The following is a 13,687-nucleotide window of genomic DNA, read 5'->3' as shown; positions in this document are numbered from 1 at the left end:
TATCATTTTAGTGACTAATGATTCTTTGTACTTGAATACATAATACAATTATAAAATATCATCAACATCTTATATTATGAGAATTATTCTTAAACAAAATTAGATTAAAGTATGGATGATTTTGTTTGCAAAAAAAAATCAAAATGATGTAATTTATTAATTATTCAAATTCTACAAAATGTATGTTGGAGTTGCCTTGAATTTGGCTCGACCTCTATTTATTCATATCTTTGATCTTTGTACGCTTCTCAGATATGTCGGGGGTCCAAAGGGGTAGCACCCCCTGATGGGGTTCAACCTGCCCGGTCAGGTCGAGGGGTCAAGGGGCAGCGCCCTGCCGGAGATGCCCCCTGGGTTTCCGGAGGCAGCGTCCCTGAAACAAATTTTAGTTATAAGGATATTTTTGGATTCTCTTTAATATTTTTCTTTGTATTTGACAATTGCCTAAAGATCATAATATTTTAAAACATTTATGGAGCCAATTGCCTAAAAACTCTTATAATAACACATCCACATAATGTGTATAATTTTTCTTGGGGGGCAATCACCTAAAGATCATAATATTTTATTTTTTTAGGGGGGGAAATTGCATAAAAACTCCTATAAACTATTTAAAAAGTCATATAATAATAATAAAAAATTTTTAGGGGGGGCAATTGCCCCCATTGAATACTATGGGGTTCCGTCCCTGCTGAAGTATGATGGCTACAAGAAACCTATTGTTTCACTTTTTCAAGAGAAAAAAGAAAATTCTATAATACTCACAACTTCTAAAATATATACTTTCTCAGAACAATTCTAAAATTATTTCTACAACCGACCATTAGTACTATAACAATTTGATAAACACTGATATGATATGATTTGAACAAAATACTCTTTTCTCATGTATTTTAACATGCTTTATTCAAAAAATTCTAACAAATTTTAAGCATTCTACATTCTTTTACCTTGCGCTCAAATTTTATCAACATCTTACTACCAGGTTATAACATAGATATCAGATCATCTCTCCGTTATATTGACAACATTGCAACTCTTAATAAATTAGGCAAGCATGATTTTGGTTATGGTTCCTACTCCTTACCATTGATGGATGGATTTTATCACACATGGATGTCACTATAAGAAGCCATTGATCTTGTAGACAAATGCATCATAGAAATCCAGTCCAGACTCGCCAAAATTCATCGTGAAAATTGTTGGTGAGAACGGAACGATGGAGTATGCATGGTGTAAATCCTCCAGCATCGTAATGAACTTCTGACTCGATCATCTTCTCAATCAATTATAGGATTTTCTTATGACAGTAGTTTATACTGATTTATATTTGATGAATAAGCATAGTTTGCTCTTCTATTCAAGCATGATTTATTTCATGCTTCACTATATTTTTTATGATAGGTTCATCTTTACCGTTATAACTACTGATATCTTTTACCTATCTGGAACTTTAGCTATATGTGTCAACTAAAATTAGTACGTTCACTATTACAATACATTCAATGGATAGCCTTAAAACAGCATTACGTTACTCAAAATCTGTAGAAGTGGAGCAAATTTTTTTTGCAGCCAAAACATATTTATTGTTCATGCAGTGTAGCCAAAACATATTTATTTTTTATGCTCATTCTATACAAAATATATGCCTGCCACTAAGAAATAATATGTTAGCTTAAAAATTCCAATTTATCAACTTTCTTCTGAATGAGTTCTGCATGCTAAGTGCAGCAAAAAAATTTAACTAAATCATCCTCTAGAGCAAATCTGATGACCAGTCTGGCATATTTCTCAGAACTCTTCCATGCTGGCTAGTATGTTAAGTGAATTATTTCATGATTTGAGATCCATCATATAAATTTCCAAGTTTACAACACAAATTGCAGTAATTTGTCCTGCTTCTAGTGCATTTACATTATTATATATTCAATCATAAAAAAAAAAAATGTAGATTTTGAAGATGTGTAAGACTGTTACCTGTTTAGCTGTTAGATTATGGCCTCTTTAATTTTGCAATGAAGTAGATTTGCAACTGGTACATAAACAGAAAAAAACTGTTAACCACAAGAAAACCTTAACAAGCATAGATTTAAACCTATGAGTTCATAAATAGTTTACCATTGCAAGTTTTTTTTTTCCTAAGCTGCCATCTTTCAAAGATCAACCTTAACTAGAGCTCTGTACATTTTCTTGCTGCCTTCTGGCATCCCCAATCAATAGAAATTGAATTCATTGCAGTGGAAAGAGTATGGTAATAGTTCCTCAACCTCTATATGTGAGCTCATAAAATTCATGCTCCTATTGGGATGATCATAATTGATCAATTCAACCTCAGCATCGAAAATGCTATAGACCGGTCTATGGTCAGAAAATCTTGAATCACCACGAACATATGACAACTGTCGAAGTCCTCTTCCATACCATAATATGCGGTCGCACCTTTTAAATCAAAGAATTTAAGATATTGCTTAAAAATTCAACAAATGACACATAATATAAATTTTAGACCATAGTTAAAATACCAAGCAGGTTTTCGCCGTTTCGCTTTTGGGTGTATGTCATAACTAGAATAATGATCAGAGTTAGTCGAAAATTTGTAAGTGGGAGGGAAATATATTCTTCCTTCATTCCATCCGACGAAAACACGGCCACTCCTTTGTTCTATTCTAAGCTGATTTCAAAAGAAATAGAAGAACCGTAATTTTATCTAAAGCCCAAGAAAGTAAAGCAATCAACAAGATGGATAGATAATTCTGATAAGTAGATATAAAAGTAGGAGTAAGACCATAGAAGGATTTACAGATCACCTGATCTTTCTCAAGCAGCAGTTTCCAATTCTGCATTTCAATTAGAGCCTTGGTTGATTGATAAGAAAGAGCAATTCTGTAATTTAAATCTCCAAGCCATATTACTCGACTGAAATAAGAATAAGGGGACAAAACAAGCTTATGATCTAGTCATCAAGCACTTTGAATGTTTCATCAGATGAAAGCAACTAGTAGTTTTGAAATGCACTTACTCATGTTCTAATATTGTTTCAGGAGATTTTACATCACCTTGCCCACTAAATTGTGGAAATCTTGTCTTCCTTAGAATCTCCAGTACATCATAATTCCTTCGGAGTTCATCTCCTTCTTTTTGCCCAGAAGTTAAATGGCTGCAGATGAAGCAGAAGGTTGTCTCGTGCAATGAAATGCTGACTGAAATTGAACCCTGCAAGAATCAATCAATATTATTATTTTTCATCAAATCATATTTTCATAGCAGGTTTATAACACAAATTTCATACCACCAATCTTCAAATCAGTCTAAAATTTATATGTAAGCACAAGGAAAAATTATCCTTATCCGAACTATTTCGAGTCAACTTTATGAAGCATCATTTTCGATTAATTCCTATTGAGTGTTATCTTAGATGTTAAATCTATTAGTTTAGAATCATTTTGAACGGATTTTATCCATTTTAGAACCTTAAAATCAATCATTTCTGCATTCCTAATTCTTTAAAATTATTTTTATCAATTAAATATAAATGCTCAAAACATATTTTTCTTTTCATTCCTACTTAGTATCATCTAAGGTGTTAAAATATATTCTTTGTAAATCAATTTGTAAAGCTCATATGCATTTTAGTACTTTAGGATCGACATTTCTATCTTCTTGATCATTCGATGCTAATTCTATCAAACCCACAAAGATATTCGAAACATAAAAAGTAAATTATTTATGATTACCTTATTTCCAAGATAACCCATCAGCCCTCTGCCAACATGAGACACCTTCAAGTTCTTTACATCATCTCTTATTTCACACCTAACCCACACTGTGAGAAATATTCCAACCATTTGCTTGTTCACAACCAAACAATACCTTTTTTTTTGCAATAGAATAGTGAGTATTAATTAGCTCATTAAGGGTCAATAACAAGTGATTGAACTTAGCAAACTAAAATAAGTAAAGCTAAAGCCTCAAGTAGTACCTAGACAACCCTGCACATCTCTCTCTATCTTCCATATTAGTCGAAACTCCATAGCCGCAGGAGATTGGCGAGAAGAGTAAAGTATCTAGTGAGTCAACTCTGACATTTTCATCATCTGAAGAAACACCCCATGTAAAGCTAGGATCAAAATCACTCGGTCTGCCACCAAAAATGACTTGATCACATAGACTAAACCGACGGTTTATGGCGGCCTGATGATCGATCACATCACCATCAATCCTTGAGCTATGGTTGAGAGACTGTAAAGACCGGCGGTGAAAGAAAGACAAATTCTTCTGCCCTGTTGATGAACCCAAACTATCTGAACCGATGTCAAGGTCATAACCACAAGAACCAGGAAGATTGTTCAATGTCTTCCTAATGATAGAAATCCATTTGCTTGCTGGGCCATTGTCTTCTGTTCCCAGGACATTCCCAGCATTAAGAGGGACTATTTCCTGAAAACTTTGATAAGGAAATGAATGGAATTTTATACCAATTTCTAATGTTAAAACTTACTATGCTCTAATTGAAATCAAGATTTACCCTAAGACATAAATATCAGCAGGAGGTGAAGAATGAAGCCAGTCAAGGTTCAGACAGCTAGGTGGGGATTTTCCACCAACATTCCATGTCGCGACAAACATCCTAATCGACAAATTAAACCAGATAAAACTTTATCACCATTGAATCTCATAATGAGAGGACTTCGGCATTTTAATTTCTTGTTGAATTGAATAAGGAGGACACCTGCAATCCTTCGTATCAGTGACTTGAGCTTCATTACAATCAAATCTTGTTTGCCAACGTAGATCAGGATTCTTCCTACAGTATATATCTGTGGAAGTTCAATAAGATTAGATGAAAAAACGAAGGGTTTGATCCTCAATAAAATTTCAATAAGTTATGAGTTTATTATGAATCTATGGCCATTCTGGTACGAACAAAATGCATCCTGTCTATAAAAAACGAATCAAATTAAGGCACCAAAGGAAAGGAAACAGGAGTGCCACCTCTCCTCCCAACACCATCATTAACATGAAAATCCCGTGCTTTGCTCTTAATATTGAACCATTTCCTTACCAGGGCAAATTCCAGGGTCCTAGACCATGATAACTGAATAAAAAAGAGGAATAAATCAGAAATCCCACAACTAAATAGAAATTTACTAAGAAAAATTTAAGTAATATTAGGAAAAAAAAAACCTTGCTTTTCGCAGAATTCTCATCCCTCATTGTTACAGTGCTCCTTCATGCAGCCTATTATTAGCTGATTTCTTAGTAGATAAGCTCTACATTAGAAGAAGAAATAAGGAGGAAAACAGCTTTGGAAATGAAAGAAAGTATTTTGGGCTGCTTTGGAGAATAAAAATCTGATTTTTTGAGCTAATAAGAGTAGAGGAAATGGGGGATGAGAAGGGCCAGAACAAAAATGTTGGTTTAAGTAGAGAAAAGTTGGAGTCCTGGTAACGGAGAAAGCGATGTTGGCTGTGGAAACTTATAAGAGAGGATATAGAAACCTCGGTGTCGTAGGCACAGCCAAAGACTCCCATTTCAAGAGAATAAAGCGCTGAAATGGATCTCCCTCTCTCTATCTCTATCTCTTCCTAGCGCACTCTCTCCTCTGATCTTCTTTGGAGGTCCGATCCATCCAAGGATACACTAGCAAAGAAGGATAAAAACTACAACATGATGAATATTCCAAATGTTTTGAATACTCCATGCATTCAATATATTGTTTTTTTTAGGAAAATTAGGGGCAAAGACCCGTATATTAAATCAAAAGGTTACAAGTAAGAAAAATTACATGTAAGAAAAAAACTATACTTCCAAAAAATAACCAAAATGAAGTATAAAAAAAACCTACAGGACTAAGAATTAGGTCTACACCAAGTCAAGCATCATAGGCCAAATCAGCTTGAAACCGAGAGGAACACGCAGCAGCAAAATCCAACAAGAAGCCGGTTGCCAATAGCCAGGAAAACCTGCTGACCATCACAGCTTCTCCCAAAACTTCCACAATGAACTCCTTGGTTGCCAAAAGACCATCCTAAGGAGGAATGGTGTAGACCTTTGCTTATCATAGTCCAGCAAAATTCAAAATTTCCTCCAAGCGAAGACAGCTCACAGTCAGAAGAAGTTCCAATCTGAAAACCCTTACAGGAAGACAACTGTAGAATAGAAACACCATATCTACTCCGAAAATTCCAGGTCTCGAAAGAGAATGCCCACAGCGGAAATAGCCCAATCCCAAAAGTAAGCAAAATAAGACCAAAAGAACTGCAGCTAAAACAAAACCTCCAGCAAAAAACTAAAATCCCACAATCCATAAAAGAAAATGCCATCAGTTCAAAATATTCCCAAACTAGATAGAGAACATTTCTCTAAATCTTCAGCTTTTAGATTTAGCCCGAATAGCCGATAAAACTTTATGCTGCACAGAAATTGGACTTTCCCAATCAGAGGAAAACCTTCTATTGTTTCTTTCCCTCCACAGAAAATAAACTATCCCAAAAATAATGAGAGAGCAGAAATTCTTATCCCATCTATTCAGCAGAATATTGTTGTCTAAAAATCATAAATTTGCATAAGATTAGACCTAAGATAAAAGCTACTAAGCATAGGAAGCATGCCAGTAAGACGAGAGAAGGAGAAGTCGCATTCAAAAAAGAGATGGGAGTGGGTTTCCAGACAGCCAGAACAAAAAGAGCACAGGGGGAATGTAATATCAAAAAATCTGCTCCAGGATCGTCCAGGACGATCTGGATCGTCCTGGGACCCATGTACTGTATCTGTAGATGATTGTTTTGAGGAAAATGAAAATATAGATGTTTTGTTCCGCTGCGTTTGATGATTTATAGTAGCTCTGTTGTTCTGTGTTTGTGTGTTTGTTGAGTTGATTAATTTGGAAGATTCAGTTCAGTAACCAAATTCCAAAGCCAGATCCTGGATAAAAAGGTTTTGTCGCGGCCCGGTGCGAGTAGGGTCCGTCCCGGATCGGGTCGGGTCGTGACAGGGAAGGCCAGAATACCCCTTAGAATAAGCTGATCAGCGCATTTCAACTTCCCTTGAATAGCCATCCACGTGAAACAGGAAAACCGAAGGGCATGCTTCCTATGCCAAATGTATTTGGACCATCTAACATCTTCCAGGTGATAAAAAAATAGAGCAGTAAAATATTTGAAAGTAGGGGATAAGGAACCCAACAAGGATAAAGCTGGTTGCTCCTCAATGTTGATTTTTAAAATCAAGCTCTTAATGTCTTCAGGTAAGTAATCTGGCAGATTCCAAGAACCGTTCACAATGAAGTCCTGAATTAATCCAAAAGAAAGCCTACTGGAGCCAAAATAATTAGCCAGCACATTACCATTGAACAAAGGGTCCCAAAGCAAAGAGAGAGTACCATTGGGAGTCACATTAAATTTAAGAACATTTCTTATGCTGTGAGAGGTGTGTCAAATTAGCTTCAAAAACTTGGAAGCAGAAGGAGTGGGGGGCTTCGAAGGGGATTCAAAATTAACTCTATACCACCAGCCCAACAAGGAGTTGCCATTGTACATACGCCAAATAAATGAGCAAGCCACACCATAATACAGAGATTTAAAAGAAGGCAGGCCCAAAGCCCCTTTGCATTTGGGCCTAGTCACAGACTTCCAAGAAATAAGATGAAGTTTCTTATCATTCAACTTTCCAAAGAAAAGAAATTTAGAGCAGAACTTGGAAATGATCTTCTGACAAGATTTGGGTATAATTGCTCCACGAATCCAGTAGGCCAGAGTATTAGAAATTATAAATTTTAGGAATTGAACCCATCATGCAAAAGAGAGAAATTTGACTTTCCAACCCTCAAGTAGAGCAGAAATCTTGCTCAACAGAGGTTGGAAGTGAGTAAAATTAAGCCTTTTGGAAGTAATAGGGATACCCAGATAGGTAAGAGAGTCCCTAATATTAGAAATGCCCAAGATAGCAGCAATCAGATCACCATTGTCCACCATATTAGAGAAAAGGATGAAACTTTTCATCGGATTAATCTTAAGACTCGAAGCTTCAGAGAAACAATGAAGGACATTTTTCAAGCAAGTAACATTCTCCAACGACGCATCACCAAAAACAAGAAGATCATCTGCATACATAAGATGATTGAGCTCAAAATTCTTGTGATTAATCCCAATAAAAGAGTTACTGTGAGGGAGTAGGCAAGAAGAAAGTCCATCCATGATGATGCAAAAAAGCAGGGGAGAAAGGGGGCAACCCTGACGAAGCCCGGAGGAAGAGTTGAAAAATCCCTCCAAAGAGCCATTAAGGCAAATAGAGAAATACACCTCCGAGATGCAACCCTCAATCCAAGTAATGAAAATCTCAGGGAAACCTTTATCCCTTAATCTATTAATCAAGAAGACCTTGGAAACTATTTCAAAAGCCTTCTTAATGTCAATCTTTGCACTGAAGAATTTTGGTGAACCTTTAAAAGCTTTCAGTAATTCAGCAGCAAGAACAATATTATTAGTGGAACACCTTCTTGCAATGAAGCCAGCTTGGCTCTCATGGATGATGTAAGGAAGAACAATATTTAATCTATTTGCAAGAATCTTAGCCATAATCTTGTAGAACACATTGAATAAGGAAATAGGTCTAAAATCAGCAATGTTGGTGGAATGAGTTCCTTTAAGAATGAGGCAAATAGCTGTAGCTTTTGCCCCTTTAGGAAGGTGACCCGAGCTAAAGAAATGTTTCACAGCCTTGCAAAGATGGTCCCCAATTAAGTGCCAAGTTTGTTGATAGAAGCCAAAAGAGAAGCCATCAGGGCCAGGGCTAGAGGTAGCAACCCCATCAAAAACAACAGACTTAATCTCCTTAGTAGTAACCGGAACCGTTAGAACATCCAAGAGGGAGGAAGGAATACAGTTGCCAATAGGGATGCTAAAAGAGTTTCCAAGAGTAGGACTAGGGGGGTTTTACAAGGCTTGAAAATGATCTATCAAGACAGTAGCAATGACTTGATGAGAAGTGTGAATACCCCTTTGAGAAACAATTTCTTTGATACAATTTCTATTTTTTCTAGCTCTAATCATCGCATACAAAAAACCAAGGTCATCTTCTTCCTGAGAAAGCCAGTGTACTTTTACCCTTTGAGAAATCCATGAAGACCAAGCGGATTGTAAAGAGGCAAGATATCATTAGCCCTTTTAAGGGTAGCATTAAGATCCAAATTTAAAAGATCAAGCTGAATATTAGAGGGACATTGAAATTGAAAGCTCTTAGCCTCTAAAATTGAGTTGGAGAGGAAGTTAGAAGTGGCCCAGCATTTATCCTTAAGGGAAAGCTTAAGATTTGTCAGAGAGTTATAAAATGAGGTAATAGGGCTGGCAGTGATAGGTCTATGGAAAGCATGCAGAACCTCCTCCCAAAAACCATCCATCTTACACCAGTAATCCTTGAACATGAACTGAGAATAAGTTTTAGTAACCGGGGAAGCCATCATGATCAAAGGGGAATGATCAGAGCCAATAGGAGGGTCCACCTTATAATAAGCTGAAGGAAAGGATTCCAGGAAAGCAGCATTTACAAGGGTTCTAATAAGTTTAATATGAATGAACAAATCAACCCTTTGGTTAAACCAAGTAAATGAAAGTCCAACCGAAGCCAGATCTTGCATTCCACTATCAAAAATAAAGTTATTTAACTCCCCCAGCCTGCTGGGAGGAAGAGGATTGCCACCAACTTTTTCAAAGTGAAATCTGCAATAATTGAAATCTCCCATGATAGCCCAAGGATGATTAATACCAACAGCTAAGGCCAAAAGGTCATCCCAAAGAATCTTCTTATCATCTATATGATTAGCTGCATAAACCATAGAGAGGAATATGGGGGTGGGGTTTAGGGGGGCGGTGATGGGGGATGTTTAGAAGACAACAAGACATATAAGAGTTTTAAAAAAATATAATACTCAAGGAAAGTCATAGTGGTTGAGAATAAAAGTAAAAAAAAAGGAATCTAGACATAGAACGAACAAAAATATCAACTCATGACATAAATATATTGTTAATATGAGAGAAATTTGAAACCCCGATTGCCATTTGACCATCTAGAGGTAGCAGGAGAATTGAATGGCATGCAAGGGGGAAAGAGTGGAGGGAGTGATACCCACTTATCTTCATCAAAAGGGCCTATAAGAAATCCAACAACAAAGAACAAATCCTTTACTTCTTGGTAGCTTTTCCAAAGAGGAGATTTTACTTAAAATGTCATTTTTAATATATAAGCATAAATATTGATTGCATTGAATTTGATTGCCAAATCTCCTATTATTTCTTTCATGCTAATAAAGTAAACCACATCATATATAATTAGCCAATTGCATTAAAAGCAATTCATCTTGAAGCACCATTATTCATAATATAAGCAAAAAGGTTATAGAATGCTCGATCTCCTTAGAATTTTAGAAGCAAAGGGGAGCAAATTGTTTAGTATTTTATATGAGAACTAGCACTTTAAATAAATATTAGAAGTGCTTTTGTTTCATGCAACATAAATTGAGCAAAGGATGAGCAGAAATATTTCTCTTGATAAGAGCATCTGCATGATCCAAGTGAAAACAGAGAACCACAATGAATAATTCTTATGTCATTCAAATTTACTTCACATAGTAGGTTCAAGATTTGTGTAGAGAATATTAATGAAATGGCAAAAATAGCATCCTAGCTAGTAAACACCATTAGCAATAGAAGCAAATGAAGAGTATGGTTGAGAACCTAAGAGGAAAATTGTAGTAGTTGTTACTAACAATTGCAGGCATTACAATGTTGGAGTTTAAGTAAGGTTAAATCTCAAAAATTTGTAAGAACTCAAACAAATGTTTTCTATTGTACAATGGGTCCTAGAAAAGTAAGATTTTCTTGCAATTTGAGAGGTTAAAGGAGAGGTAATATTTTGCAATGATAGCAACTAACATAAGTTGTTTCTAGAAGATGCATCCATGGGGTTCTATTTTTGACAAAGAGGTATTTAGCATTCCACCATCTAACCAACATACTCTCATAAGAGTGTAGGCACCAAATGAGTGAGCATTTATAACTATAGTTAAGAGTAGAAGGGAGGGAATACTTAGGCCCCCTAATTGTTTAGGCTTGAAAGCACTATATTAGAAGATAAGGTGAAATTTTCTAGTGTGAGTGTCTCTATGAAATAAGAAGGCATCCAATTTGTTGATGAATTTAAAGCTAGTGTTAGGTAATATAGTTCCTCTAATCTAACATGATATTATATTCCATATAGTAAATCTCATTAATTGAAGTCTCTCTGCCAATGGAAGGGCTTTGGCCTTCCAACCCTAAACCAACGAAGAGACATTGCTTAGGAGTAGCTAAAAATAAATCACTTCTAGCTTTTTCATAGATACTCAGATACTCAGGTAAGTGAAGGTAGTGGAGGACCCAACGATTTTGATATTATGTCAAAGCTCCTCTTGGTTAGGGTATACTTATAAAAGGTTATAAATAATTTAGAATAGTTCATATCTAGGCTAGATATTACTTTGAGGTACTTATGAATATTACTGAGATGTTGAATATTGGGGTCATTCTCTTTCCCTAAAATAAGGTCGGCACCCTTTGTTGACCTTATTTTTCACATGTTTTCCCCTCGAGCATGCTCGATTGACTCAATCGAGCCTCGTTAGACCCACTTTGAGTTGAATAAACATTGATTCAATTTTGATTTTACCAAATTAATGTAATCAAACCCAAATTGATACAAATTGATTCAAATCGGGTTTGAGTCAAGTTTAATTTTATCCCTGATTGACTAAAATTAAATTCAATTAAACTCCAAACCACTTTCCAACTAACTCAAATCCCTTCCCAAATCAGAAAATGCGATCAGATTGCTAAAATTAAAAGTAGCTGGCTCTATAGCTTTGTTATATCTTTTGTTATTTTCTATTATTATGGTCCCAGAAAAGAGAATTCTGATCTCAATCCTCAGATCAAGGGCATGATAGGTATTTTCCTTCTTCCTTGGTTGAATGAGGCTTACGACCTGAACAAAATTAGAGTGATGGAAGTCCCTATGCTGGTTCAGTTTGCATTAGAGACAGGAGAGGAGGATTTTGTAGGGGCCTTTTATTTCATTTGTGCCCAGGAAATTGAGAGAGGGAGAAAGTGAGGGGATTTAGATTCCTTCCTATTTGGTTGGTGTGATCCATAGAGACAGAGGGAGGGAGGTAGAAGCTCATGGCTAGGAGGGATAGATGGAGTAGGCAGCATGCTGATTGACCTATTCTTCTTCACATTGCAGATATACCTTCCTTCCCCTCTCATTCTTCTTCTTCATCTACTGATTACATTTTTTTCTTCATTATTTTTCTTTATTTCCTTTTCCCATTTTCCTTCTTTCTCTTCCTATTTTTCTTAACATTATTCCCTAGTAAAGATCCCAAGTAAAGGTGTTTTACTTCAACTTCTTTCTTGAAATTATTGGCTGAAATCTATTCATCCCCTTTAAGAGTTGAAGATTTGTTATTTTTTTCTTTTTCTTCACTTGAGAATGAAGTTATTGCCTATAAACTCATTTCTTTAAAGATATATAGGTTGGACTACCTCAAGCTGTGGGGCTATGTCTCCTATGGAGGCCTTCCTCATGCCCATTATGACAATGCCATATACCTCGCAAGTTAAGAGAGAAGGTCTAAAGATATGCATAAATTATCCCCTTTATAAAAATCTAAAGTCAGTCTTAGGAATTCAATCCAACTCCTTAGCCAATTGAATGTTAAGTCTTATCTCAGGCAGAACCCTCGTATATCTATAGGTAGTAAGTTTTTCATTCTTATGTCAACCTTTAAAATTGATTAACCTTATACATAGGAAACCTAGAATTCTTGTGGTGGGCGATAAGCTCACTTAGTGTGTCACCCATTAGCCTTACTTTAAGTCATAAAAAATCAAGGGAGGACTAACTGACCCTACCTCCTCATAATCATTTTAGCCTTGGTTAGGTGTAGGATTGAGGATGGATAATTTTCCCCTAAATTTTTTAAAACACTATTATAAGTTAGAGTCCATATATTTATGCTTTTCATAACTTAATAATCAGAACTATAACTCTAGATTTAAGTGTTAATTAATTCACTTTAAATAACTTATTACTTAAAGAAAAACTTTAAAGGTAATAAATTGAACGATATGAACCCAACCTTATAATTTTAATCCTTCACCTAATATGGGGTAGTTAGGTAACACTAATTTTACACACGCATATGTGTTGGATAAGACATATGTTTGTTGGCATCCTAGGGTAGGGTGTATCTAGGATAACATTTTTTAATTTCTTTATTTTACACTTTACTTTTATGATGATGTGGTGATTATTTCTAACTTAGATTATTTAAGATTATTTTATTTTATTTTTATGGATTGATGAGTGAGGACTTGCCCTTATTGTGTTTAGATTATTTATAGAAATATTTTTTGTAGGTGGCCACATTTCTAAGGGGCTATTAAAAATGCTCAAATAATTATTCTAAATGCCCCCTTTTAAAGGTACTACAAAGATTCTAAGCCCTTGAGAATATGACCCTAAGGATTAGACACGGATATACATATTATATATTTTATTATAATTATGCTAATCTATTTTTGTAGGGAATCTAAATAATTTTTATTTTTAAAATATAATTTTAGTTAAAAAAACCAAGCAGGTGTATTGGTAT

The 13,687-nt window shown here is 35.4% G+C and overlaps 2 protein-coding genes across 5 annotated transcripts in view; both read right to left on the bottom strand.

Annotated features, from left to right (window-relative positions):
* LOC110106905 (type IV inositol polyphosphate 5-phosphatase 7-like) overlaps window positions 1–5,612 on the bottom strand; it is a 13,283-nt gene extending 7,671 nt beyond the window's left edge. For 3 of the 4 annotated variants that reach the window (XM_028697191.1, XM_028697190.1, XM_020836986.2), the window contains exons 1-11: window positions 5,185–5,612; window positions 4,993–5,095; window positions 4,730–4,817; window positions 4,526–4,627; window positions 3,980–4,444; window positions 3,735–3,870; window positions 3,020–3,213; window positions 2,808–2,916; window positions 2,523–2,671; window positions 2,119–2,439; window positions 1,978–2,032 (exon numbers count right to left, since the gene is read on the bottom strand). In XM_028697191.1, coding sequence (XP_028553024.1) covers window positions 2,214–2,439; window positions 2,523–2,671; window positions 2,808–2,916; window positions 3,020–3,213; window positions 3,735–3,870; window positions 3,980–4,444; window positions 4,526–4,627; window positions 4,730–4,817; window positions 4,993–5,095; window positions 5,185–5,214 — 1,602 coding nt within the window. In that variant the 5' untranslated portion in view covers window positions 5,215–5,612 and the 3' untranslated portion in view covers window positions 1,978–2,032; window positions 2,119–2,213. Of the gene's footprint in view, window positions 1–1,543; window positions 2,033–2,118; window positions 2,440–2,522; window positions 2,672–2,807; window positions 2,917–3,019; window positions 3,214–3,734; window positions 3,871–3,979; window positions 4,445–4,525; window positions 4,628–4,729; window positions 4,818–4,992; window positions 5,096–5,184 lie in introns of those variants that run through there. The other variant, XM_020836988.2, reaches the window with a different exon arrangement.
* Window positions 5,613–5,891: 279 nt separating this feature from the next.
* On the bottom strand, window positions 5,892–9,832 carry LOC110106898. The gene is made up of 3 exons (XM_020836979.1): window positions 9,105–9,832; window positions 7,901–8,898; window positions 5,892–6,289 (listed from the first exon to the last, which is right to left on the bottom strand). The coding sequence occupies exons 1-3, from the start codon at window positions 9,830–9,832 to the stop codon at window positions 5,892–5,894; spliced, it is 2,124 nt and encodes a 707-aa protein (XP_020692638.1).
* Between the last annotated feature and the right edge of the window lie 3,855 nt (window positions 9,833–13,687).

This window comes from Dendrobium catenatum, unplaced genomic scaffold, assembly GCF_001605985.2.
Source record: "Dendrobium catenatum unplaced genomic scaffold, ASM160598v2 fragScaff_scaffold_896, whole genome shotgun sequence".
In the NCBI taxonomy this organism is placed as follows: domain Eukaryota; kingdom Viridiplantae; phylum Streptophyta; class Magnoliopsida; order Asparagales; family Orchidaceae; genus Dendrobium; species Dendrobium catenatum.
Note: the sequence above shows the minus strand (reverse complement) of the source record. Positions and strands in the feature narration are given on the sequence as shown.

Bases quoted from the DNA above. Each gene is read 5' to 3' on its own strand.
- LOC110106898 (XM_020836979.1), bottom strand. From the start codon at position 9,832: ATGGTTTATGCAGCTAATCATATAGATGATAAGAAGATTCTTTGGGAT. The intron at 8,899-9,104 runs GTAAAAGTACAC...AAACTCTTTTAG, and splicing joins CTTCATGGATTTCTCAAAGG to CATCCCTATTGGCAACTGTA. The intron at 6,290-7,900 runs GTATCCCTATTA...GTGGGATTTTAG, and splicing joins GGACTCTCTTACCTATCTGG to TTTTTTGCTGGAGGTTTTGT.